Source organism: Mesoplodon bidens (assembly GCF_964165515.1).
Source record: "Mesoplodon bidens genome assembly, chromosome: 2".
NCBI classification, from domain to species: domain Eukaryota; kingdom Metazoa; phylum Chordata; class Mammalia; order Artiodactyla; family Ziphiidae; genus Mesoplodon; species Mesoplodon bidens.
Window position 1 is genome coordinate 74,084,061 of NC_138177.1, and position 26,530 is coordinate 74,110,590.

Consider the following 26,530-nt stretch of genomic DNA (forward strand, 5'->3'; position numbering starts at 1 on the left):
TCTCAGATAGCCCCAGACTAAGTCAGGGAACTCTACTCTGACTAGGTCAGAGCCAGCATAGACCCCCAGAATTTAGGAATTCTGGTCTACTCCTAATTTAGAAATTAGGAATCAATCCGACTAGAGAAAATAATTCCGTAAGAAACTGAAAGGGATTCCAGTTAGACACTCTGGCCTTAGGCTTCTGGGGCCCAGAAGTTGTGTTTCACCTGAGAAAATACACAATAGAGGACCTGGTCTAGGTTTAGTCCTTCCTCTCTAAAAAATTATTTTTTTCCAAAACTACAAAGATTAAAAACTTGTTTGCTTACATGTGACAACCACTCATTTATTATTTAATTATATTCTTCCACCTGAAGCCATAGCCATAAAGAATAGCCATACCACCTTCCTCTTTTGGAGAAGATCCTTCAGTCTCACTTACCGGGTAGGCATGTAACAGCCCTGGAGCCATAATATATGGATTAGGCAACAACGGCGGGACCCCAGGAGGGAGGTTGGGAGGAGCTTTTCCTGAAAGAGAAATTATATTTTTATCTTGTCACACTATTACTTTGCTCGTCCAGATGAAAGGAATGCAATTCATCTGCTATGCAGGGCTACCTGAAGTCGTAGCAACTGAGCTTCGAGTGGAGGCTGTGACGGTAGAGTTGCTGCCTAGGCTGAGGCCCAAGCTACTGCCACTATTGAGACTGGAAGAGACACTGACCACTGGGGGAGGTGCAGAGACTGTGCTGGATGTGGTGGAGAAAGTGCTGGAGGAAGAATGAAGATTCGCCTCACTCTCCACGCTTGTGTGCTTCAAAAAGGCGGTGCAGTGGAAGAGAGGAGGAGGAAACAGTGATTAGTATAACAGGTCAGGAAAGACAATCCCTTCTGTTGATTATATCACACCAACTTCTCAATTAAAAAGGCTGAGGCAGAGTACTAGGGTGCTCTCTGCCAAAGTAATTAGAAGAAGTTACTAAATACTGTCTGGCTACACATTCCCCAACATTCATCTGGTAAAGATGGTAACAACAGACCCACTGCACATTATCACCCTGTTCAGAAAGGCAACAGAGCGAGTGGGGACAAAATCCCTAGAAGCCAACACTGACTAGCCAATGAGGAGACAGAAGATAGTTTAGGTCTGAAAAATATATCATAGTCTTCTCTCCCACATTCTTCTTCACTAGGCCAGCACAACAGACCAGTTCACAAGCTAGAAAGAAGTAGAAGTTCTAATGAATTTAAACCTGAAATAGTACACTTGAGGAAAGAGAGATTCCTGAGAAAGCCTTAACCCTCATTACCTTGCCCCAGGCTTTTGACAAACCAGACACCTTTGCCCAAAACAGGTCCTTCTGAAGTTAGTTTTCTTCCTTACCATCTCAGCTTAATTCCACAAATTGTTATAAAATCATAACAGTGAAATTAATTATTTGGCCAAAAGTTCTCATCTGACCTCTACTTTCATAGGATGCCCAGACTCAAACTGATTATTTTCAGGACTCATGTCTGCCATACCCCAGACCAATGAATGAAAATGGCTGTACCAGTTAGAAAGGGATGTTCTTACAGAATTTATCATACCATACAAAGTCCCACCCAATTACAGTGTTAAAAAAAAAGTCATATATTCAAAAAAGTCACTTGCAGGGCTTTGAGAACTGGCCCACAGCTCTGCAATATTTCTGGATTCTTCTGCCTCTCTCGGCTTCAAACATCCTTTTTACTCCTTTCCTGCAACTTCAGATGAATTATCATTTTGCCACCTCATGAAGAAATTTTCAAGAGTCCCTTCTTGGGAGACTCTTACAGTTGGATAGTTGTTTAAGTGTAAACAAGACCACACTTCCTCTTTTATAGCATCACACCTACCAAAAGAGTGGATGTCGAAGTGCGCCCAGAAGATGTTGATGACGAAAGGGTATTCTGCTGAGTAGATAACGTGCTGAAAGGTAAAAGAGCTTGCCATTAGCCATAGGGCTATGGTTACCTGACCTGGAGCTTCAGTCAAGAACACAGGCCAGACACAGAGAACTGACTTGTGATTACCGGCAGGCGGGGTGGGGAGGGATAGAGTGGGAGTTTTGGGTTAGCAGATGCAAACTAGTATATATAGAATGGATGAACAACAAGGTCCTACTGTATAGCACATAGAAATATATTCAATACCCTGTGAGATAAACCATAATGGAAACAAATATAAAAAAGAAAATACGTATAACTGAATCACTTTGCTGTACAGCAGAAATTAACACAACATTGTAAATCAACTATACATCAATTGAAAAAAGAAGAAGATAGGCAAAGAAGCATAATATGGAACCAAGGAGATCTAAGATCATATGGTAAACACAATGGCCAGCCAAGGGTAGTGAGCAGTTAAAGCAAGAATGGGTGCTGAAAAAGTGAAAAAAGCCTCCTCTGTCTTTACTTCCCATAGCTTTTGGGTCACCCACTTAGCTAATGTGGTCTCTGCTAGGCAGGGAGGACAAGATAGAACCAGAGGGCTCTGTTGTTACTACTCACCAACCCAAACCTCCATCCTCACCCCAAATCACCTGCTGTGTTGTGTGGTGGTACTATTTGGAATCTCCTCATTGTGGCTCAAGCCACCCAAGGAAGATGAGTGCTGATTGGTTGTCGTCAGTAAGGAAGCTGCAGATACCGTTTCACTGAGAGGGGGGATGCTAGAGGTGGAAGGTGAGTCAGATTTCACTGCAGAGCCTGTAGCACCTGGAAATAAAGAAAGGAATTCACCTCATCAGAGGAAGTTATTAAGAGGTGACGACAGCCCTAGGCTGTCCCAAAGACAAGAGTGTAAGTTATTTAGTAATGGACCACTAATATTTAGGTACAATCTTTTCCTTTTTTTTTTTTAAATTCCAAGCATTTCACAGCACTGATCTCATTTGTCCAATAAAGAGCACCCAGAGGATTATCACTGTTACAAGACAGAGAACCTGAAACTTATGATAGCTTGAGATTAAACAGCAAGGTAGAAAGAACCAAGCTAAGACTATACCAGAAATTTTGATCATTGAGGCAGGGCTCTTTTCACAACAATCTACAAAATGCAAAAATATTTAAAGGGGAGTAACAACTCTACAACTGAGAGGAAAAAGCCTGGAGAACACTCACCTTCAACAGATTGCGTGGTCTGTAACTGCGTGGCCTGCACAGAACTGAAGCCATTCTGGTACAAAAAACAGAGGAATAAGAAACAGACAAACTCAAGTGAATAGGTCAAGTCAGCACACTGACTCAGCTTAACTTCTGTCAACCAATTTCTTTCAGAGAAATTCTACAAGTTAATGAAAGGATTATCATAATGTATACTACCCAAACAAAGTAAAAACAACAAAAATAAGATATACCAACCCTGTGTGACCCAGGGCAACAGAAGGCAATGCCCAAACTGCTGAAGAGATCCCAAACCCCAAACAGACACAGGAAAGGTCCAAATCCAGTGATCCCTGGGGGAGGATGTGGGAGTATGACAGTTCAGCCAAACCACCTACTCTGCTGGCTGCATCTGACAGTCACTCCACATTGCCTCTAGCATATGCTGTCCCCCTCACCAAGCCAAGACATAGCAAGGTGAGGTCTACTGATATGCACCCACAGAAGGCTGGCAAACAGATCTTCCAAGAAGAGAAAACAGGTAATTGAGACCGATTCTACTAAAGAAAATGAATCTTTAGTGCAAAGAGAATGATCTTCTGGCTCTAAGTCTCCAAGGTTAGTGAAGAGAACTTTTATTTCACCAACCACAAAAATGTGGTTCAGCTTCTCAATCAGCACTTCAGAGGTGTCTTAGCACCATTTGTTGAGAAGTAAAACACTAATATTTCAGAGATTTTGCCCACTATTCTCCTAACCAATGCCCAGGGGCTCATGAAGCCAATACCTTTGCCTGAGTCAAGTCCTTTTGGGGTGATGAAGAGATGGAGCTGGGGTACCGCCGAGTCTGTGTAGATCTCTGTTCATATAGAGGGCCCTGAGCATTATTTTGGGAGGTATAGGTTGTCGACTGAATTGGGCCACTCTGATAACCGGACTCCTGACTCTGGTTAGATGAAATTGTGGATGAAGATTCACTGTGGGGAATGGAGAAGGAAAATCTGAGAGAGACGAATAGAGCAGATCCACTGATACTAAAACAGTGGAGATCTACTACTTGTGTAAGTTGATTACAATCAAAAAGAAAAATTCCAGCAACAAATAAAAGGAACTGCCACAATTTTCTCCTGACAACAGTAGGAATTTCCACATCCTATAGAGCCAGGGATCTAAGCTAAGAATCGAGTTTAAAAACATTTTCAACTCTTAAAGGAAGAGAAAAATTTCTTGTTCCCTTACATCCTGTTGTTATTAGAAAAAGAGGCTAAAAGTCAGTAGAAAGGATATACCACTCTTGGTCCCTTTGATACCATCATAATATGAACCCTAAACATGGGAAAAATCACCTTTTGCTCATGTTCATTTTAAGGAATCCTGAGCTCCTGGCCCTCTCAAAACCCCTATGAAGTAAAATTCTCTTGAAAGGAACTTTTAAAATATTCATATGCATTAAGAGCAATTATGATTCAACAGAGCTAGGCTGGGGCAAGACATCTCTATTTTTAAATTCTAAGGATTGAAAAAAATACCCTAGTACTCTGAAATTCCTCCAGGATTTTCTACTGCTTAAGATGGCCTTCCCTGATAGCTATCAGAGGAGGCAGGGAAGGTTCTACTGGAAAGGTTTCTTTTAATTGTGTAATATATTAATGCTACCTCCTTCCTAGGAGTTCAAAGCTACACCCTTTGTAGGCTTAAGTCCACACCAAGGGGCTAAAAGTGTCAAACGCATTTTTAGCTGTGGTAGATGCCAAGGTACTCTGTTAAAGGCGGGGTACATGTCTCTAGGAACTGTGCCTGGACATTCTGGAAGTGCCCAAGGGATACATTTCTGTTTAGAGTTAGGAAAAACCTAGTAACAATATTTTAAAGTGCTCAACAAAATGCTACAATTGGCTACTTTTCTCTCACTCAATCAGAGGCTTGGCCTGTCCAGAGTTCTAGGAATCAGCAAGAGATTTAGAAAAACTGGTAAAGGTCTGATAAAAGAAGTCCTATGACGGCTGTTTCCTCTACCTGGCCGTGCTGGTATAGAGGCTACTTGGAGCCTGGCTTGAAGAGGCGCTCGTGGTGGGGGTGGACTCATAATCAGAAAGGACAGGCTCTGACCCAAACTGCAACGCCCCAAACTGCAGGTTTAGCCCTGAGATATCTGCCGAGCCAGGCATCTCCACAGCCAGAGCAGGAATCTGTAGAGAAGAAAAAGTAATGGTTTACTATAAGCTTACTGTAAGACTAATAAAAAACTTCTCCTTCAAACCTCCATATTACACCCTTACAATCTCAATTCTCAAATCCCACACCCCTTTGCCCTAAAATAATATCTATCTAAAAGTTCAAATATACCTTAGAAGTCAAGGAGGCTTTTTTCTTCTGCTGTTTCAGTTTTTGCTGAGCCGGCTGAGGGCTGGACGATTGGTTGTCTGAAGACCCAGGAGACATTTGTGGAGCCGAGGTGGATTTGCTTGGCAGAGGAGAAGACGGGGGTGGAGGTGCAGCAGTGGAGGTAGCCACTGCGGGTGGCTTCTCCTGAAGGAACACCTCCATCATGGTTGAAGATGGGGTGAAAGCCTGGCGCTTCGTAAAGGGGCTGTGCACTGTTGCATCATTTGGGTTCTTCAAATCTGCACGAGGAAATCCAATAAGCATGAGGCCAGAGGTGCTCGTGAACCTCAAGAAAATGCTATTATCCTGCTCTAGAGCCATGAATTAGGACCCCAGGAATCAGAAACTCATATAAACAGGTCCTCTTTTAAGATTTAATCTCATTTCTATAGGTGGCAATCATTGGATTTTATTTGTTAAGAAGAATCTAATCAAATCAAAACTATTACCCTGCCTATGTAAGAAAGGAATCCACGAATTGTCCATGTTTAAAGTGTAAGGTCCTAAAATGGAAAAGCCCAAAGGCAGTATGATGTTTTCAAATACTAAAGATAAACCTAGGGAAAACCCAAAACATCCTCAGGTCAACAGAAGACTGCAAATGTGTACAGGGCTAAATGTGATAAAAGAGATATAGAGATATACAGCCTCAACTTATGTATTTAATTATTATGCCCCAGCTTTCTGAACTGAGCCTCTCTCACCAGGGGAAATCACTGCGGGAAAAGAGCCAGTTGGCTGCCCTTCTCCTCCTCACTTCAGAACACATTCTTCACCCCTACTCCTGCCAGCCTCTTGGCAGTAATGCTCCAATGCTTAAAGAATTCAAATCACTTTCCATATTTCTCACCATACTGCACCAGCGATGGGGATTGTGTGGTAGAGCCCATGTCCCAAGAGGAGGTGGTGGTGGTTCCAGATTGAGAATGCTGAGCTGCCAACTGAGCCAGGGCCTGAGCAGTCTTGAATTGCTCCAAGAACTGGGAGCCTGTGGTGCTGCTGCCTTTAGCTTCACCGACATCACCAAATCCTTTCCCTAACATGCTCACCTGTAGATCAACACAGAGATTAGAGAAATCCACATCCAAGCAACTTTGTTCAACTACTCAAAAAACAAACAAACAAAAACAAAACACTTATCCCGGTTAAGAGCCAGTATAGATAAGACAAGTAAAGAAGGTCCAGGGGCTTCCTTGGTGGCGCACTGGTTAAGAATCCGCCTGCCAATGCAGGGGACACAGGTTCAAGCCCTGGTCGAGGAAGATCCCACATGCCGCAGAGCAACTAAGCCTGTGCACACAACTACTGAGCCTGAGCTCTAGACACCGTGAGCCACAACTACTGAGCCCGCGTGCCACAACTATTGAAGCCCACGTGCCTAGAGCCTGTGCTCTGCAACAAGAGAAGCCACCGCAGTGAGAAGCCCACGCACCGCAACAAAGAGTAGCCCCCACTCGCCAAACCTAGAGAAAGCCCGCGCACAGCAATGAAGACCCAATACAGCCAAAAATAAAAATAAACTAAATAATTTTTTTTTTTTTTTTTTTTTTTTTTGCGGTGCGTGGGCCCCTCACTGTTGTGGCCTCTCCTGTTGCGGAGCACAGGCTCCGGACGCGCAGGCTCAGCGGCCATGGCTCACGGGCCCAGCCGCTCCGCCGCATGTGGGAGGCCCAATAAATTTTTAAAAAAAGAATGTCACCAAATAGAATAGTCCATTATAGCATAAGCTCTGGACTCAGACTGTCGACATTCAAATCCTGGTTAAATAATTGTGGAAAAATTACTTGTAATTGGTCTGTACCTCATTTTCCTCATCTGAAAATAGGAATAAAAGTAGTACCTCATAAAGGTGTAGGAAGATTAAACAAATACTATATAAAGCATTTAATATGTGCATGGCACATATCAAGCAGTCAAAAAATTAAGAGCCATTAAAATTTATACCGTTACCATCACTTTCCCCTCCCTCCTTCTCAGGGACTCCTTTAATGACTGGAGGGGTTTTCTCCCCTTTGAATTTTTTTTTTTTTTTTTTTTTTTGCGGTAGGCGGGCCTCTCACTGTTGTGGCCTCTCCCCTTGCAGAGCACAGGCTCCGGATGCGCAGGCTCAGCAGCCATGGCTCACGGGCCTAGCCACTCTGCGGCATGTGGGATCTTCCCAGACCGGGGCACGAACCCGTGTCCCCTGCATCGGCAGGCGGACTCTCAACCACTGCGCCACCAGGGAAGCCCTCCCCTTTGAATTTTTAAATCAACTAATACTCAATTATTAAGCTAACATGAAGGTGATATAAAATTTCACTTCATGGCTTCCCAGGTGGCGCAGTAGTTGAGAGTCCGCCTGCCGATGCAGGGGACACGGGTTCGTGCCCCGGTCTGGGAAGATCCCACATGCCACAGAGCGGCTGGGCCCGTGAGCCATGGCCACTGAGCCTGAGCATCCGGAGCCTTTGCTCCGCAACAGGAGAGGCCACAACAGTGAGAGGCCCGTGTACCGCAAAAAAAAAAAAAAAAAAAAAAAAAAAAAATTCACTTCAGCCATTAAAGTCTTTGCCCCTTCCACTGAACAGCTCAAAAGGAACAAAAACAACTAACTGAGCTTCATCTCAATGTTTCTAATAACTAGCATAGAGACAAAGAAGCAAAGTTAAGGGGCTACCTCAACTTCTGCACTAAATGATCAAGTAATGAGTCAATATGATTTTATTGTTTTCTGTGTATATCCAAGTTCTACAGGGTAATCATGATGACAAAACAAAATTTACTCTTAATGCTTTTGGGGGATTCTCTCTATTCCCTACTACCAAGTAAAACTACCAGCCTAGACCAGAAGATTAACCATGTGGCCTTGACTATTCTAAAGAACCTCCAAGGAGATTTAGTCTCGTCTCTCTTAGGTTCTTAAAGCACATCATGATCTTCATCATTAAGTGGTGCTTATACAAAACCAATCTGTCCAACCCAAGGTAAGACTTTTTTTCCCCACTTCAGTCTGTATCCCAAGACTATACAAACAAGAACAAAAACACTGGAAATCTAGTTGAAAGTACAGGATTGCGGCAGAGAGATGATCCCGCACAGCAATGACTACCAAATATTCTGCAAGCGTGAAAACACTGAAGGTATAGAAAATTACCTAACATTCATATATTATGATAATGGGGAAGGGCTCCTATATTACTTACATCTATTAAATTTTAAGGGAAATTAATCCTCTAACCTCTGTCCTCAATGGAAAAGAACTACATTAAATAGCATACTGATTAACGCAGGTAATGAGAAAAAAGAATAGCACTTATGTTTAGTTTCACATATCACATGACACACATTAAACAGAATGTTAAAGTGGAAGTATACTGAAAACTTATTTTTGATATGAGAATTTGGATTTAGGTGTAAATATTCAACTCCAGACATTAAAGGCAATTAAAAGTGACACAGAGAACTTAACCCATTTTCCAGTCATACATCTTAGGTGTTGGTAGTTATTTTCTGATCTTCATTATATCTTCCTACGACCTTTGTCCCATTTTGTTTCTTCCTTCTTTTTCTTTTTAGTCCCAACACTCCTCTCCCTTCTCTGCCACCTTTTCTCTCCTGTGACCACTCATACATGGCAGAATATCAACCACCAAATTACTATTAACATAAAAAACTATTTTAAGACAACAGTTAAAAACTAACGGAGTGGGACTTCCCTGGTGGCACAGTGGTTAAGAATCCGCATACCAATGCAGGGGACACCAATGCAGGGGACACCGGTTCAATCCCTGGTCCAGGAAGATCCCACGTGCCACGGAGCAACTAAGCCTGTGAGCCACGACTACTGAGCCCTTGTGCCACAACTCCTGAAGCCCGTGAGCCTAGAGCCCCTGCTCCGCAACAAGAGAAACCACTGCAATGAGAAGCATGAGCACCACAAAAAAGAGTATCCCCTGCTCGCCGCAACTAGAGAAAGCTTGTGTGCAGCAATGAAGACCCAACACAGCCAAAAATTAATTAATTAATTAATTAATTAATTTTTTAAAAACCCTAACAGCTCTGGATTAGAGGCTGACTTCGCAGTTTTACAGCTCAAGTAATTACTCTAACCTTACTACTAGAAAAATAAAAGTATATGCATACACATAGTTTCTTACCTCTTACAACTATAGTAACCCTCCACCAAAAAATAAACAGGAAAGTAAGGAAAGTAAAATAAACAGGAAAGAAGAGAGAAAAAGCAGTACTTTTAGGATTTACTAACCATCTTTGTTTAGTTATTTAGCCTTTGCTATAATTGATGACCTTGAACTTTAAAAAATATTCTGAATCAAGTCATTTGCCATATGTGCTCTAGGTTGTTAATAACCAATACCACTACTTCCACGTTTGTGGAGACTTTACCCATTATCTTATTTATCTTCCTGAAGCCCTGTAAGATAGGCACAGCAAGCACTCTTATCCCCACTTACAGAGAAAGGGAGAAATAGCTAGTAAGTGAGCAGATTCAGGAAGACCCCAAGTTTTTAGAAGCCTAGCTCAGAAATGTCTGGTTTAAATGAATACATATGACAATTCCGCTCTACCAAGAAACAGGGAACTGCTGGACTTCCCTGGTGGTCCAGGGATTAAGACTCCGTGCTCCCAATGCAGGGGGCACGGGTTCAATCCTTGGTTGGGGAACTAAGATCCCACATGCCGCACAGTGCAGCCAAAAAACAAAAAACAAACAAAAAACAGGGAACTGCTACAACCTTCCATCCAAGTTTAATTAGTATTACTAATACTAATTAGTATTAAAATTGGTTGTCATCGATTTTCACTCTTCAAGAATAACAGTGAACAATGTTTGTACAATAAGTATTCAGTAAATGATGTTAACTCATTTTTTTTTAAAGTCTACACATTTAAAAAAATACATTTATTTATTTATTTAGGCAGGCTATGCTGGGTCTTAGTTGTGGCATGCATGTGGGATCTAGTTCTCTGACCAGGGATCGAACTCGGGCCCCGTACATTGGGAGCGTGGAGTCTAACCCACTGGACCACAAGGGAAGTCTCCTAACACATTTTTATAAGATGACTTAGTCTGTCCAAAGCTAAGTCCTCTCCTAGAGCTATATCCCCTACTACCCAACTTGACATCTCTACACCCAAGTCAGCTTAGGAAGACAAAAGAAGACGCTTTACCTTGCCCCAAACCTCTGGGTATCACTGAAAGGAATTACTGTATGTATGTGCTGGGGTTGCAGAAAAGTTTGGTTAGGATACACCATGTTTCCTACTTACCATACTGTGATGAGAAAACGTGTTCCCTGAAGCAGGCTGTGATATGGCACTCTGCTTCGAGTTACTGAACACCAGAGGCTGGGCAAGAGAAGGAGCCTGAGATGGATCCAGATTAGATGAATCATTCTCCATTGAAGATGGTGTTTTCCCCAACAGAACAGCAAGGTCAATTCTGGTGGAGAGATGGGAGCTTGATGAATAATGACTGAACATTCCAGCATTCCCCAACACCCAACTCAGATTATGGTTAGATCAAAATGAAGTCACTCCCCAGAAACACAAAGCCGTGAAATGCTTAATTCATCAAAATAACAGATCTGTAAGAGCCACAACAGTATCTACCTACGCTCCAATGAGGCTGCCAACCTTAATACTGTTAAATATTTTAATTTTAGTGAAATTAACTTAGTGAAATATCAAATGTTCGTTTTAATACAGCAGCTCGATAACTGGGCCAAAATTTACAAATTTTTACCCACGATTTTAATACTGAATACCTGTCATTACCAATATCTAATATATAAAACCACATACTAGAATGCTGGCATCCTCAAGCAGCTTTGGAACAAGAAGGGTTCGGGGAATTTTTCCCCAAATTTTAAAAATATTTCAAGTTACTTGTGGTATAATGAAAATATATACTAGGGGCTTTGCAAATTTCCTGAGTAGTAGGAGTGTCTTTTGTTTTTCATAATTGGTCTCTTTCAACCACAGTTTATGCTAATAAAGTAACTCAGGGTGGGACCCCTCACAGAGTTTCAAGAAGGCAGCTGGTCACCAGAAACTCCAAGAAAGTGATTAGAGAGTTGGAACTTTCAGCCCCACCAAACTCCACCCACTTCTAGGGAAGGAAGAGGAGCTAGAGACTGAATTCAATCACCAATGACTTTATCAATCATGCCTATGTAATGAAACTCTGATTAAAAACTTTTGAACAATGAGGTTCAGCGAGCTTCTGGGATGGTGAACACATCGATATGCCAGGAGGGCAGCACACCCAGAGAGGGCTTAGAAACTCTGTGCTCCACCAACCCCCATACCATGCCCTATGCATCTCTTCCATCTGGCTCTTCCTGAGTACTGGTTATAATAAACCAGGGACAGCAAGTAAAACTCTTTGCTGAGTTATATGAGTCATTCTAGCAAATTATTAAACCTGAGCAGGGGGCTGTGAGAACTCCCAAATTTGTAGTTGGCTGGACAGAAATGTGCAGGTGGCCCATTTACAGCTGACCTCTGAAGTAAATAAAGGCAGTCTTGTGGTACTGAGCGGTCAACTTGGGTCTGCGCTAATTCTGGAGAGTTAGTGTCAGAACACCCAGCTGGTGTCAGAGAATTGCAGAATTGGTGTGGAAAAAAATCACAGATATTTGGTATCATAGAAAAAAAAAAAAGTATGGAAGTTCCTTAAAAAACTAAAAATAGAACTACCATATGACCCAGCAATCCCACTACTGGGCATATACCCTGAGAAAACCGTAATTCAAAAAGAGACATGTACCACAATGTTCACTGCAGCACTATTTACAATAGCCAGGACATGGAAGCAACCTAAATGTCCATCAACAGGTGAATGGACAAAAGAAGATGTGGCACACATACACAATGGAATATTACTGAGCCATAAAAAGAAACGAAATTGAGTTATTTTAGTGAGGTGGATGGAGCTAGAGTCTGTCATACAGAGTGCAGTAAGTCAGAAAGAGAAAAACAAATACCGTATGGTAACGCATATTTATGGAATCTAAAAAAAATGGTACTGATGAACCTAGTAGCAGGGCAGGAATAAAGACATAGACATAGAGAATGGACTTGAGGACACGGGGGAGGGGAAGGGGGAAGCTGGGGCGAAGTGAGAGTAGCATCGACATATATACACCTACTAAATGTAAAATAGATAGCTAGTGGGGCAGCAGCATAGCACAGGGAGATCAGCTCGGTGCTTTGCGATGACCTGGAGGGGTGGAATAGGGAGGGTGGGAGGGAAACACAAGAGGGAGGAGATATGGAGATATATGTATGCATATGGCTGATTCACTTTGTTGTACAACAAAAACTAACAGCATTGTGAAGCAATTATACTCCAACAAAGATGTATGAAAACAAGAAACACATTACCTCTGGTAATGACATCCTGAACATCCTATTCCTATTGCACTTCTCTTTAGGACATTCTGAATCAACAGCTATCATACCCAGGTCTAGAAATAATCCAAGAGTCTTTCAGGGGATAAAAATATTCCCTGACAAGTGTTATCTCCCTCTACTGACCCCAATACCTATGTTCAAATTCTAAAAATTTCATAAGCCAGATCCTAGGGAAAAAAATTATCACCATACTCAGTGGGCTAAGCAAAGATCATAATTATTAAGCAAGAGAAGAAACTACTGAACAGTTCTGCAAATTCAGAAATAAATGAAAACTTTCCACTTTCAGCTTCTCTTTACCTGACTTACTACAAGTTCTAAGTTCTAAGTTTTAATCAATACCTGTGATGCTGACAAGGCTGACCTATGTATTAAAGGGCTATTTGGGGGAGAGTTAGCTTTAAAATTGTAATATATGGATTTCCATTCAGTAGATTACTAATATCAACTCTTACAAATCTACCAATCAACTTTATAGGACCCTAATGTGATTTGGTTATCATTATTACCGACACCATGGGAGTCTGTAGAGGTCCAGTGCCATTCTTCCTTACAACTAACTTAGCAGATACCCTTGGGAAAAGATACTAAATTATACCACACACTTGCCTCTGACCAGCAGTGATTGTCACATTCTCCGCAGGCAGAGGCACTGATGACACATTAGAGGCAGTGAAGATCTTGGTCTCAGAAAGCTGGAAAACAGAGGAATTAGTCACTCCTAGTGTTAGGTAAGTTTCAGTCAGAAACCTGGCACAGGTTAAGGGGAATTCAACATCAAGAAAAAGGGGAAAACCCTTTGAAGAGAGAACTATCTACTCTTAAGGAATCCTGAATGGACTGACCTTTAAGCCCCTTCTATCTATGCACAGTGGTTTTATTAAAGGGGGGGTAGCATCAAGAAACCCAATACAATCTAGTGGAGTCACATAATATGCGCTGAACTTACAGGAAGGTGAATATGCTAGACAGAAAAACAGAGAAAGCACCTTCATATTTTCCCGATACAGCTCCCAACTTCTACCTCAATCCAAACCATACTTTATCTTCCACTACTCCTCTCAAAGAAAGGAAGATCACAGCCAAGATAAAGACACATATAAGTTAATTCTTGGCTTTTGAGCAGTAAGGGCCCAAGTGCTGATGAGTCGATATATGGAAAAATAATTTTAACATGCATTTTTTGGGGACTTCCCTGGTGGCGCAGTGGATAAGACTCCGTGCTCCCAATACAGGGGGCCTGGGTTCGATCACTGGTCAGGGAACTAGACCCCACATGCATGCCACAACTAAGGAGCTGGCGAGCCGCAACTAAAGGAACCCTGGAACCGCGACTAAGGAGCCCGCCTGCCACAACTAAGACCTGGTGCAACCAAATAAATAAATAAATACATATATTTTTTTAAAGGCATTTTTTGCCTTAAAACTGACTTTGTTACACCTAGTCTCTCCACTATAAAACACTAAAATTCGGTAAACAATTGTAGGGAATAAATCTTCCTACTATTCAAGTTGATTTTTTTTGAGGGGGGGCGGCATGCTGCCTGGTCTTCTGGGATCTTAGTTCCCCGACCAGGAATTGAACCCCGGCCCTCGGCAGTGAAAGCGGTGGTTAAGCAGACAAGCCAAATCTTAGAAAGTATTCACAAAGCAGTCTAGCTCTGCTACAATAGCAAAGAATCACCCTCTGATGCTGATACATCCAGAATTTTAAAACTCAGGCCTGAAAACCAAAACAGTTTGACACATCATTTCCTCTTATCATATTCTGTCTTGACTGAATAAATACAAGTACAGGAAGGTACATCCATGATCACGGGAAACTGTAATTCACAGCAAAAGCTTGACTGTGACCAGGGATCAGGAAAATTCTTTTACTCAGGTACTACTCCAGCGAATTCATATAGCTTGTTTATGTGCCACCCATCTATGAGGTTTCCTAGTTTAGTCAATCTGGAAGACAGCCAAACCTACATGTTCATCTCAATTACAATCACCACGTTGGGCTCTTAGTACAAAAACAAAAGGGGTCCCAGAGTCAACCAGACTGTAAACTTAAGAACTTGGTACTGTAACTCTCATCTGTACCCACCTCTAAGCCAATTTACAGGACCATACACCAATGCCTGAATGTGAACCAAATAACTGATTTGCTCCAAGGAAAGTCATGTGCCACCAGAAGCTGTTACTCAATGCACTACCTGCCTAACTCCATTTCTAGTGCCCTACCCAACCACCATCTCTTCCTGGGATAAATCCGACAATCAGATATTGGACTTACACAAGTGCACTTGCCCTTTCCATAGTCTGGTTCCACAGAGTCCTGTTCATGCCCAGTCTCCTTCATATAACATATGTGAAATGTTCTGGCTCAGAACACTATTTTGGATGTAAAAGTTTTGGGTCAGAATCTTAAGGGTGAATTTTGAGGGGTAGAAACATACCCATTTTCTATCCCTAAACACCACTTAGGGATAGAAGGTACTAATGAGGAATGACCTGGGAATACCTACATCTTCATTCCAATCTTCAGTTCCCCACTCCTCTGTTGCAGTCCTCCATGCACCTGGGAATAAAGGAAAAACAATGAAGTAATTTTAAGTACCAGTACAAAGCACAGGCAGAAAATACGGATGTATTAAACTTTTGGCAGCCAAAAGTGTAACCAGAATTTAGTAATCAGAAGGGATTCTTGGGCTTCAGAGGGAGGAAAAGACTTTTTAGAAAGGGATACCTCAAAACAACCAGGGTTTTAATAAGATTATGATTTCACAGCTACTTTCAGTTCTTGTTATAATAGGAAAGAGAGCCAGACAGTAAGAAAGAGAGAGAAAATGCAAGAGAGAGCAAGACTCCAATGGACCCAATGCTCCAAGCAATCTCTTAAGGGCCTTCAAGTTCTCTGACTTAGTAGTCCGTTCAGTGAAATGGCAGCAGACAATTTAAACTGAAACATGCAAGCTATACTTATTTGGTATAAGACAATACTGCAGGCAGTCCGAAGAAAGATGGTAGCAGGGGCAGAGGAACACAAATGGTTGTCACATTATAGTTAAAGGGCAGTGAAGAAGGAAAGGCTTGAAATCCAAACTGACAGCACTGACACCTACCTGCTATGGGAACTGAATTTAAAAATGCATACTCAGGGCTTTCCTGGTGGCGCAGTGGTTAAGAATCCGCCTGCCAATGCAGGGGACACGGGTTCAATCCCTGATCCGGGAAGATCCCACATGCCGTGGAGCAACTAAGCCTGTGCGCCACAACTACTGAGCCTGTGCTGTAGAGCCCATGTGCCACAACTACTGAGCCTGTGTGCCACAACTACTGAAGCCCACGTGCCTAAAGCCCATGCTCCACAACAAGAGAAGCCACCGCAATGAGAAGCCTGTGCACTGCAATAAAGAGTGGCCCTGCTCTCCGCAACCAGAGAAAAGCCCATGCGCAGTAACGAAGACCCAACGCAGCCAAAAATTAAATTAAATTTAAAAATGCATACTCAGCAGAAGTCAAGTTTACAGATCGTATTGATTTAACTATAAGAAACCCCAATGGATCTGTTCTTTTCAGAAGACACGAGATGAGATTGAAAAATCAAATATGTGTAATAGTTACCTTACTGGTCCTAACTATACAAAACACAAAATCTGACCTGCTGAGGTCATGGCACAGAAAATGAAGGGACACAGTTTCCGTAGGAGAGGTCCATAAATAATCAAACCACCTTGCACATTCCCCTGTTTTGCTTCACGTATACGCATATCCTCAGAAAAGGAACCTGCCATTTTTTAAGGAGTATAGGTGAGTTTCTATGAGACCTAAAATTCTTCCCTTCAACCAAAGAACCACACTAAGACACAGGAACCTCTGTGTAGCAAGGACCAGAAAACGCCTTATTTTCTTCTCTAGAATAACAGTATATATTTAATAATTCTTAAAACATTCTCTCCAAATGGAGAAAACGTCTTACAAGAATGAAAGAATGAAGGCGTGGCATTCAGATTTCACTGTCACTGAAGAGAAATATTCTAACACCTACAAAACCCGTCTGAAATTCTCTTAAAACATTTAATAATGAAAAATCCTATTTCCTACAGAAAAATATGTTCAGTGCAATGCCTCTCCCAGGACAATGTTAAAACTGTGCCAGGGGGCTTCCCTGGTGGCGCAGTGGTTGAGAATCTGCCTGCCAATGCAGGGGACACGGGTTCGAGCCCTGGTCTGGGAAGATCCCACATGCCGTGGAGCAACTAGCCCCGTGAGCCACAAATACTGAGCCTGCGCGCCTGGAGCCTGTGCTCCGCAATGAGAGGCCACGATAGTGAGAGGCCCGCGCACCGTGATGAGGAGTGGCCCCCACTTGCCGCAACTAGAGAAAGCCCTCACACAGAAACGAAGACCCAACACAGCCATAAATAAATGAATAAATAAATAAATAAATAAATAATTAAAAAAAAAAAAAGAGAGATCTAGATACTCTTAAAAAAAAAAAAAAAAAAAAAAAAAAAAACTGTGCCAGGGAAATTCCAAACCACTTAATAATGACAATGTTCTCCAAATCAAACTAAAGTCCAATCTCAGTTTAGACAAGTTACAAACCACACTCTTCTCTCCCTCTCTAGTGATGGCATTTTTCCTCCCCATTGACAACCATCCCACCCTGGCTAACTGGAATCCAAAATCTGGGTTAACACATACACACAATCCTAGAATTGGAAGTGATCTAAGAAGTTTTTTACTACTGAGAGGCCATCTCTCAATGCAAGAATTTTTTTGCCCCTGCACTCTGGCGACTGCATCTGGAATGGAAAGGAAGACTGTAGACAGCTACTTGACACCTTCCTATATAGGACATATGGTCTTGGCTAAGGAAAAGGACTACACTGAGGAAGCATTAAGGTGCAGAAAGAGTGCAAATGCTCTGAACAAAAGATTAGGGCTTCCATTCCATCAGCAAAAAGCACAGACAATGTAAATGTTAAATATTCATTAAATAAACTAATTTTTTTAAGGAGGAAAAACAGGCACAGAATATGAGAGAAAAAAGCAGAAAAATAAAAACCAAGAAGACAGAAAAATGACATATCCACAGATATTTCAGCTCATAAAAATCTATTAAATATCCGGGGCAGTTAGGCGCCTGGATGTATCATACCAGGAGCAGTCTCAAATTTTCGGGGATAATTTGACCCCTCAACCCCAATGAAATCAAGTCCTGAAACAAAAAAGAAAAGAAAAGAAAAAACAACCAGTGAAATTTTGCTTGTGAATGAGAATGTTTGCCCCCAACACACAATTCCCACTGTACCTGTGGATATTTTAAGGGTAGATTTGAGTCTCTTTTTAAATTAAAAAGGGAATTTGTAATTTACTATCATGAAAACACAAAAAGAGATCATGCATGAAGGTAAGTTCAAATCATGAAACTTGAAGGGAATGCATGAAACTATACTCAACACTTTCACACTAACAAGATGACAGCAGCGATTCACATAATTTTTCATTCAGCCACAAATCAAAAATTTCTGATTCTAGGGCTTCCCTGGTGGCGCAGTGGTTGAGAGTCCGCCTGCCGATGCAGGGGACACGGGTTCGTGCCCCTATCCCGGAAGATCCCACATGCCGCGCAGCGGCTGGGCCCGCGAGCCATGGCCGCGGAGCCTGTGTGTCCGGAGCCTGTGCTCCGCAACGGGAGAGGCCACAGCAGTGAGAGGCCCGCGTACAGCAAAAAAAAAAAAAAAAAAAAAAAAAAAAAATTTCTGATTCTAGCCTCCCAAATCTGCTATTCTCTACTCGGTATAAATAAACACACACCTATTCCTTCCCTCTCTCTTTTCCCAACCAGATTCTTGTTGAAAATAGCTAAGGCTTTCAATCTAGGACTGGGACTCCATGCCTGATTTTCTATCCACAACTAAAAACAAATCCCTCGACTTCTATTATCTTTTCTGCCAATGATAAAAAGCCAAATACCCAAGAACGAACTAGAGCTCAGAAACATATCTGTTATTCAGACTGTTACCAGTGCTCTACAAAGCCATCAAGAGATGAATGAAGAGCAGTTCTAATGCCTCCAAAGTATAGTAAGTTAAAACAGAAAAGGATATTTCATAGCTAAATGGTTAAGGGACTTCAAAAAGATATCTAGCTTGCCAATAACTCTACTTTAGCCTCCACCAATGAGAAATCTGTATTAAAAATGAGTTTATAAGATAGCTTGATGAACAAAAAGCAAGTAACATTGAGGACCTGAGGTACAGCATATTGTGGGCAGTAGATGAGAAGTGATTTGTGCCAAAGACCTTCCTAAAGACACAGGATTAAGGTAACTGATCTTTGAAAGGGGGTAAGGCAAATTTAACTGGATAAGGAGTCAAAGAGCCTACTTCATGCTCTACTATTAACCCTTCCTCCACTTTGTAAGAGGAAAAAAGTCTCAGGCTTTCCATGTGCTGGCTCAGCCAGAAAGAGGTAGCTGATCTCATAAGAAAGTACTCTGGAACCAAGAGGCTGTTCTTATTTAAAGTAGTACAAGTTATCTCTTACTCCCAAACACATCTTGGTGTATCCCACAAGCCTAACATATCCTCAAACATATATACGCTACCCAAATATGCATCAAAGTCAGCTAACAAAAAAAGCGAATCCCATAATACTCTACCACACCCAGAAGACTATCCAACAAAGAGAGGCAGAAAGTCTCCAGATTTCCTTCTTGCCCAGAAACTGAGATTTCCCAAAAATTAAGGGAAAAGGATACTCCTATCTCTGTATGCTGAAACAAATAATTGGACAGTGGGCTTTGATTCTGGGCCCTATTCATCTTTACAAGTAGTGACTTGATTAATTAATTCTGGGTATCTTTTCAAAAGGCAAAGCTAAGTAGCCAAACAGAAACACTAGGAAATACAATTGGAGCTAATGGTATAATGGAAAGAGCATGAGCTTTGAGAGTCAAAAAATTCTGAGTTCAAATACTAGCAAATTTCATAACCACTCTTACAGTCTAAGTCTTATCATCTGGAAAGTGACAATAAATAATGTCTATTTCATAAAATAGTAATGAAGATCAGGTGAAACAGCATGTATAATGTGCCCATGGGCACATAGTAAATGAAGAGAGTACACTGTAATTCAGTTGTCACCCCTTTCTCTCTCTGACTCAGCAGCCAAAAACTACTCCACTTTTTTGTTAATATAACCTCAAAAAAATTATTTCCTTAGATTCCCAGAGACAAGAAACTAATAAAAGTCACTCACTCGTCCCATCATCTGGTTCAAAGTGGCCAGTGTTGTTCCATGTATTGCCGCTATTATTGCCATAGTTATCATCAGTATTGGCCGGCTCTGCATAATCAGCTGGGTTAAAGGTTCTGGGAGGAAAAAAAAAAGAAGAAGCTTAAGAGTCTCTGAGCTCTAAGCAGCACCAGAAAATTAACTCAAAAGGAGGGCAATCAGAATCTTGACTGTCTCTTTCCTAGTACAGATCAACCACGGCCCCATTCTATAAGCCTATAAGCTGTCTACTTTTCCTCACGTACCAGCTTACCTAAAATTTCATGGTATAATCTTAATTTATATCCACTATCCCTTTTGGGTTAGGACACCAATAAAATCCACATGAAGATTTTGAGAAAATAGCAGGTATCTGTATTCAAATGAAGCTATGAGATAAAATAATCCAGGTAGTAAATGCTTATCTCCCAAAAATAAGCCCTATGCCTACACACACCTGATGAAATAGTCCAGCAATCTTTCTGATCACATTTTGGTTATAGCTGCCTATTATCCTCAGGATACCAGGATATTAACCATGCTAAGACATTATGGTAAGGCTTAAGGAAAAATAAAAATTAAGGACTTTAACACTGGATCAATGAAACTTACCCCATTCCTTGAGCAGAAAACCTTCCTCCCCGCCTACCAGAGCCACCTAAAGAATGAGAAAAAGAGGTAGAAAGAAATATTTTAGAAGTTGATATAAAATCACCTTGCCAACTGAGGCAGCTTTGGAAAGTAAATGGTTGACATCATCAGATATTCCTTCTCTCACTCTGTAGCACATCAGTTAATATAACACAGCAGGACAATTATTATTGACAAGGTTGTTCCTTTGCTGATCAAACTGCTGGATCCTCAAGCAAATACAATAATAGCAACAATAAAGAGCAGAGGAAATGACATCTACCTTCCTTCCCACTGCCCACTCAGTAATCTCTAGAATTTGCATGACACCTCAACAATTAAGGTATCCAGAGTCCATGTGAATTTGTCTGGTTTTAAATAAAGCAGACCCCTACTAAACTAATAAGAGTAGCTTGCCCCCAATATCCATCCCGCCAACAAACTGATCACCTCTGCCTCGGCCACGACCTCTTCTGCCTCTTTCTGTGCCTCTTCCAGAAGGCCCTCCACTCTTGGTGCCATCTAATCCATTTTCCTGACCTCGAACTGAAATTTAAAAACAAAACAAAACAAAACAAAACAAAACACCACAGATGGCCAGAGCAAAGTGAATAGAAAGTATGTACATAAATGGTATGTATACATGGTGGTGGGGAGACAAAAACAAAGAAGAGAAAATGAGCTGGAAGGATGGAACGTGATGGTTACTAAGGGAATGGTTACTAGTCAAACAATTTTACAAACGGCTACAAGGTAACTTCATGCTAAACTGGGAGCTGTTGCTAGAAAAGGCTACATGCAAGAAATGCCAAGGTCTCAGAACAGATGATTTTAAGAAAAATCAAAAGGATGATATAATGGTTACTAGATCCAGCCTCGCAGGGCCCTGACATCCCTCAAGTCTAGACATTACTAACCCACAACTGGTTTTGTTAAAGCCCCATGCATACACTCTCGTCCGCGGCTGGCACCTCTCCCCCGTCTTGGTGGCCCACCACGTCGCCGACTATAGTCTCTGTCCCGGTCTCGATTTTCTTTGCCTTCCTCATTGGATTCCGTTTGGCCACCGTCCTTCTGTCCTGAGACTCCTTTCTTCTTCCCAACCATCTCCCAGGAATGCTAAAGAAGAGCAGAGCATTCATGTCTTATCAATACAGGTTGCTACCAGGAAACCAGAGATAAAAGCTGGGACAACTATAACACTCTCCTCTCAGCATCCACATCTAAGATAACTTCTATTAGTTTATTTCTGTTTAAGTGGAGAGTATAGACAGAACCTCAAAACAAATTCTACACCTATCACTGCAAAATTGAAGCCCTTTTTGTAGAAGAGGTGCTTATAAGCAAATGGATTGCAGGGATCACTTCCAAAGGGGTTCCCAAGATCTCTATCCAGTTCAGTCATTCGGCGTGGTAGTCAAAGGACCTAGTTACTTACTGGTCCTTTCTTTCAAGTGTGTTTCCTGGGCTGAAAAAACTAATTCCCTTGGGATTCAGTGACTCCCAGTTTTTTATAGCCTTATCCATGTCAAATAAAGCAGAAAAGAAAACTGAAAGTTTGTAAAAGTTGGCTCTGAATTCAGAATGAATGAATAGCATTTGACTCTTGAGTATATTCTCTAATTCAGCAACCTAGAATTTAGGAGGAAAACAACTGTACCTACTCCCCAACCCACACCCCTTCACACACACCAATTTCCTTTATTTAAAAGAAGACCAAATAGCAGTCAGGAAAGCACAGCCCTGGCCTTGAGACATGCTGACTATAGGAAGCCTTCCATTCCTGGTTTTATTCACTGTGTTCTCCCCTATACATCCTGAATTGCTACAATACGATTCAACCTTCCTCAAAGCAGTTCATTCCAGATTGCAGGAGGGAATATTTGCAGTAAGGAAAATGAGCTAAACAGTCTTGCAAAAACTCATTCCTTAGGAAAATGAGTTTTATAAATTTGAAGGGTTTTTTTTGGCCTCGCCGTGCGGCTTGCAGGATCTTAGTCCCCTTAGCAGGGATCGAACCCAGGTTCTCAGTAGTGAAAGCGTGGGGTCCTAACTACCAGCGAGTTCCCTATAAATTTAAAGTTTTAAACACACAAATACATTGATTTACAAATTTGTGCAGAAAATATGTACAAATAAAAGTTCCAGTTCAATCACCAAGACTATCAGGTCTTTACTATCCTAGATACCTTCTAACCCAAACTACAATGGCCCTGTTGCTCAGCAACAGGTATCTAATATCCAATAACTTTGAAAATATGGAATAGTAATATGAAACTACTATTAATTTTATCAGGGTTGATAATAATATTGTGGTCATATAAAAGAGTATCCTTTAAGGGAAACATGCCAAAGAATTTAGGAAATAAAGTACTATGATGTCTACAACAACTTATTTCCAGATAATCCCAAGTGTCCACCAGTGGATGAGTGGATAAACGAGATGTGCTACAAACATACAATGGAATATTATTCAGCCTTAAAAAGGAGTGAAGTTCTGACACAAGCCACAGTATAGACCTTGAAAACATTTTGCTAAACGAAGACACAAAAAGACAAATATTATTTGATTCCACTCATATGAGGTACCAAGAACAGGCAAAACCTTACACGAGGTAGTGAAAATAGGTGTTACCCCAACCTGGGAGTCGGGAAACAGAGAGTTAACTGTTTAATGGATACACTAAACAGTTGGATACATTTCTAATTAGGAAATGAATAAGTTCTGGAAATAGTGGTAATGGTTGTCCAACATTGTGAATGTCCTTAATGCCAATGAATTGTATACTTAAAATGGATAAACTGGTCAATTTTGTTAAGTATATTTTACCACAATTTAAACATTTTTAAGCTCAAAAACAGTAAATTTAAAACTATACTAAAAGCATACCTACATATTCTAAGAAGTCCACAAGAAATAGTTTACTAAAAATTAAGTATCTGCCTAGCACTCGGCAGCTCCTTGTTGCCTACTCTTTCAACCCACCCGGATTCCACATTATAGCTGGTAGGTCAATTCTTGCTCACAGTAGCTTCAATTATAAATTATAGTAACCTTGTAGCTAAATCTACATCAGCAACGCTGGAAACCAGACTGACACAGTTCTTCGAGTTTTTGCTACTCTGTCTCAAAACCTGATAGGTTTCAGAAACCTGTCACCTTTTTCTTCTCTATGGTTACACATCAGCTGCTGGCACCAGATGGGTTCTGTAAGTAAAAAGAATTACTATAATCTTCCCAAGGCACTGCCAGTTTTCTAATACGATCTCATCCAACCAAATACATCCAACATTGATTCCCATTGGTTTCACTAGTAGCTTGTTTATTTGTGGCATAAACCTACATTCTCTACCTTTTTTTCTTTTTTGATACTGTGAAAGGTCAGACTTGTAGCACTAGGCAGGAGATGCTAGAAGGTGAAACAAAATATGACTTGTGCACAAAAAAAAAAAAAAAAATTCACTTTTTTTTGGGGGGGGCTGTGCCATGCAGCATGCAGGACCTTAGTTACTCAACCAGGGATTGAACCCGTGCCCGCTGCACTGGGAGCTCGGAGTCTTAACCACTGGACCGCCAGGGAAGTCCCCCCAAAATTCACACTTTTTAGAAGTGTGAATAGATCCACCTCCACCTCTACCCCACTCTCTCGAAAATACAGAGGCAATTACTCTGGAGTAAACTCAAGATGAACCAGAACTGCTTTCTGATTATCCAGGCAGTAATTTTCAAACAAGGCCCATAATATAAAATCTAATCTAGGACCACACTTTTGAAGAGAAAAAGGTACAAATTTAAATTCAATGATTAAAAAATAGTTTTTCACTATTATTTCCCACTGCTTCGAGGAAACTGACAAACCTCGAACATTCAGCTAAAGTGACACTGTAACATCAGTAAGTTAATCTAAGGATGAAATCTGGTTATCAATCTCAACCAATGATCCCCTGAGTAAGACCAAGTAAATAAAAATGACTTCAAATGATACACTCCTCATTAAAAAGAAAATAATAAAGGTCTCTACTAAACACTGCAGGAACATCCCAAAGATTAATTAGTAAGGCAGAGTCCCTGTTCTTAAGGGGCTTCAATTTGAAACAGTAATAAGACAATAACAAAACACAGGATTCTCATTAAATGGAAAGGAAAGGAGGAGGTGAAAGCAACTCTAAATTCTAGGGCAAGAGTTCCTCCAATATCCCCTATCATCTCCAGGGATGGTCAACAGGCTCTAAAGTTTGTTTCTCTGCTAATTCAACAGAAGTAAGTTCACATGATGAAAAGGTATTGTGAAATGTAAAGCTGATACTGGTGGGAGTGTTCTGAAATCAAAATCCAGTAGTCTGTGGCTTTGTTCAATAGCAATAAAACATGTGAGCAGAAATCTTCCATGATTAGTAACTAAGGCTATTAAATAGCACCTCTAACTCAGCATAACCAAATCTTGAAAACAGTCACTAGCCTAGAATGAAAAATTTATTTCCAGGCCAACTAGAAGAAATTGATTTTATCTGTTTTCTCCTATTTATTGTACATAAATTTTAAGTATTTGCAACCTGCAGTAAATAAACTCCAAGACAGTTCCTTGCTTTATTTGGAGAATAAGATACTCTGCTTTAAGGTGAGTTACCCCACTTGCTATTTCTGGAATTTACTAGCCTCTCAACGAGGGACCCACTTTCTAGAACACTTTATTAGCACTCTACCGTATCTGGGTTTCCTTCCAGCAGTACATTGATCGCTCTGTTGACATCTCCGTTGCAGTCATGCAAAGCAATGACACATTCATCCTGGTTCTTGCCTGTGATATCAATCAACTGAAAGAGAAAGATCAGCAACCATCATGAACAAGCCTGCACTCCCCACAAAAGAAAACTAGGTGAAAAAAAGGGAGAAGACACAGGTGAGTTTGAAAGAACCAGGCTTAAAAAAGTAAAAAATGCAGAATTTTGGTACTCTAGTTCCAAAAGCAAAATATTAACAACCTGTGACTAGGGATGGGGCAAAAGTATTTATAAAGCAGTTGAATAATACAGCATCTAATAGAGAATCAAATGCAAAAGCATACAGGATCCAGTATACCATGACTTTCCACATTTCCTAGATGCCACAACTATTCAAAGCTGTTGTACAATGGTACCAACAAAGTCATTCAATAAACAAGAGCTTAAAATTAAGGTAAAACCTCTTTGAACAAGGTATCTGTCCAAAGGGGTACAATCAGACAATAAAAGCACTCATAATTCTTTTAATACTATAGTGGAAAATATCCTGATAGACATCAATTCTATTTTACTGTGCTTTGATCTTGATGTCTTTTCCCACAGCTTATGGCAAATTAGCAATACACTCACTTGTTTCACCTTTTCCTCAAAGTCAGCATCATTATGGTCCGAAATCATCTGTGCAAGTCGAATTTGTTCCGCAGTGGCCTAAGAAAGCATGATCAAGAGACAACAGTTTAGAGAAATAAGAGGGACCTATATAGTCAATATTCATCATCTCCCACCCCAATTTCCTTCTCCTTGTTACAAATGACCAACTAATAAAATGCTACCACCATGACAACAAAGAGTGAAGCTGTGACTATTTCAAGCTACAGTCTCTAAAAAAGCAGGGAGCTTTTTCACCTATGTTCACAGTTAAAGGGACTTTCACTTTGGGGTCACAGCACCACTTTAAAACATCTGTGCCTTAACTCAATTTCATTTATTT

General features: G+C 41.0%; 1 protein-coding gene across 31 annotated transcripts in view; it reads right to left on the minus strand.

Annotated features, from left to right (window-relative positions):
- UBAP2L (ubiquitin associated protein 2 like) overlaps positions 1-26,530 on the minus strand; it is a 43,803-nt gene that overhangs the window by 11,521 nt on the left and 5,752 nt on the right. For 13 of the 31 annotated variants that reach the window (XM_081226243.1, XM_081226246.1, XM_081226245.1 and 10 more), the window contains exons 3-21: positions 26,170-26,247; positions 25,522-25,632; positions 21,735-21,936; positions 21,268-21,363; positions 20,800-20,845; positions 20,173-20,285; positions 18,068-18,127; positions 15,429-15,481; positions 13,525-13,610; positions 10,768-10,939; positions 6,347-6,545; positions 5,458-5,735; positions 5,128-5,300; positions 3,899-4,088; positions 3,130-3,184; positions 2,550-2,724; positions 1,864-1,936; positions 604-799; positions 425-513 (exon numbers count right to left, since the gene is read on the minus strand). In XM_081226243.1, coding sequence (XP_081082369.1) covers positions 425-513; positions 604-799; positions 1,864-1,936; positions 2,550-2,724; positions 3,130-3,184; positions 3,899-4,088; positions 5,128-5,300; positions 5,458-5,735; positions 6,347-6,545; positions 10,768-10,939; positions 13,525-13,610; positions 15,429-15,481; positions 18,068-18,127; positions 20,173-20,285; positions 20,800-20,845; positions 21,268-21,363; positions 21,735-21,936; positions 25,522-25,632; positions 26,170-26,247 — 2,445 coding nt within the window. The remainder of the gene's footprint in view (positions 1-424; positions 514-603; positions 800-1,863; positions 1,937-2,549; positions 2,725-3,129; positions 3,185-3,898; positions 4,089-5,127; positions 5,301-5,457; positions 5,736-6,346; positions 6,546-10,767; positions 10,940-13,524; positions 13,611-15,428; positions 15,482-18,067; positions 18,128-20,172; positions 20,286-20,799; positions 20,846-21,267; positions 21,364-21,734; positions 21,937-25,521; positions 25,633-26,169; positions 26,248-26,530) is intronic. The other 18 variants (XM_081226257.1, XM_081226256.1, XM_081226261.1 and 15 more) reach the window with 3 other exon arrangements.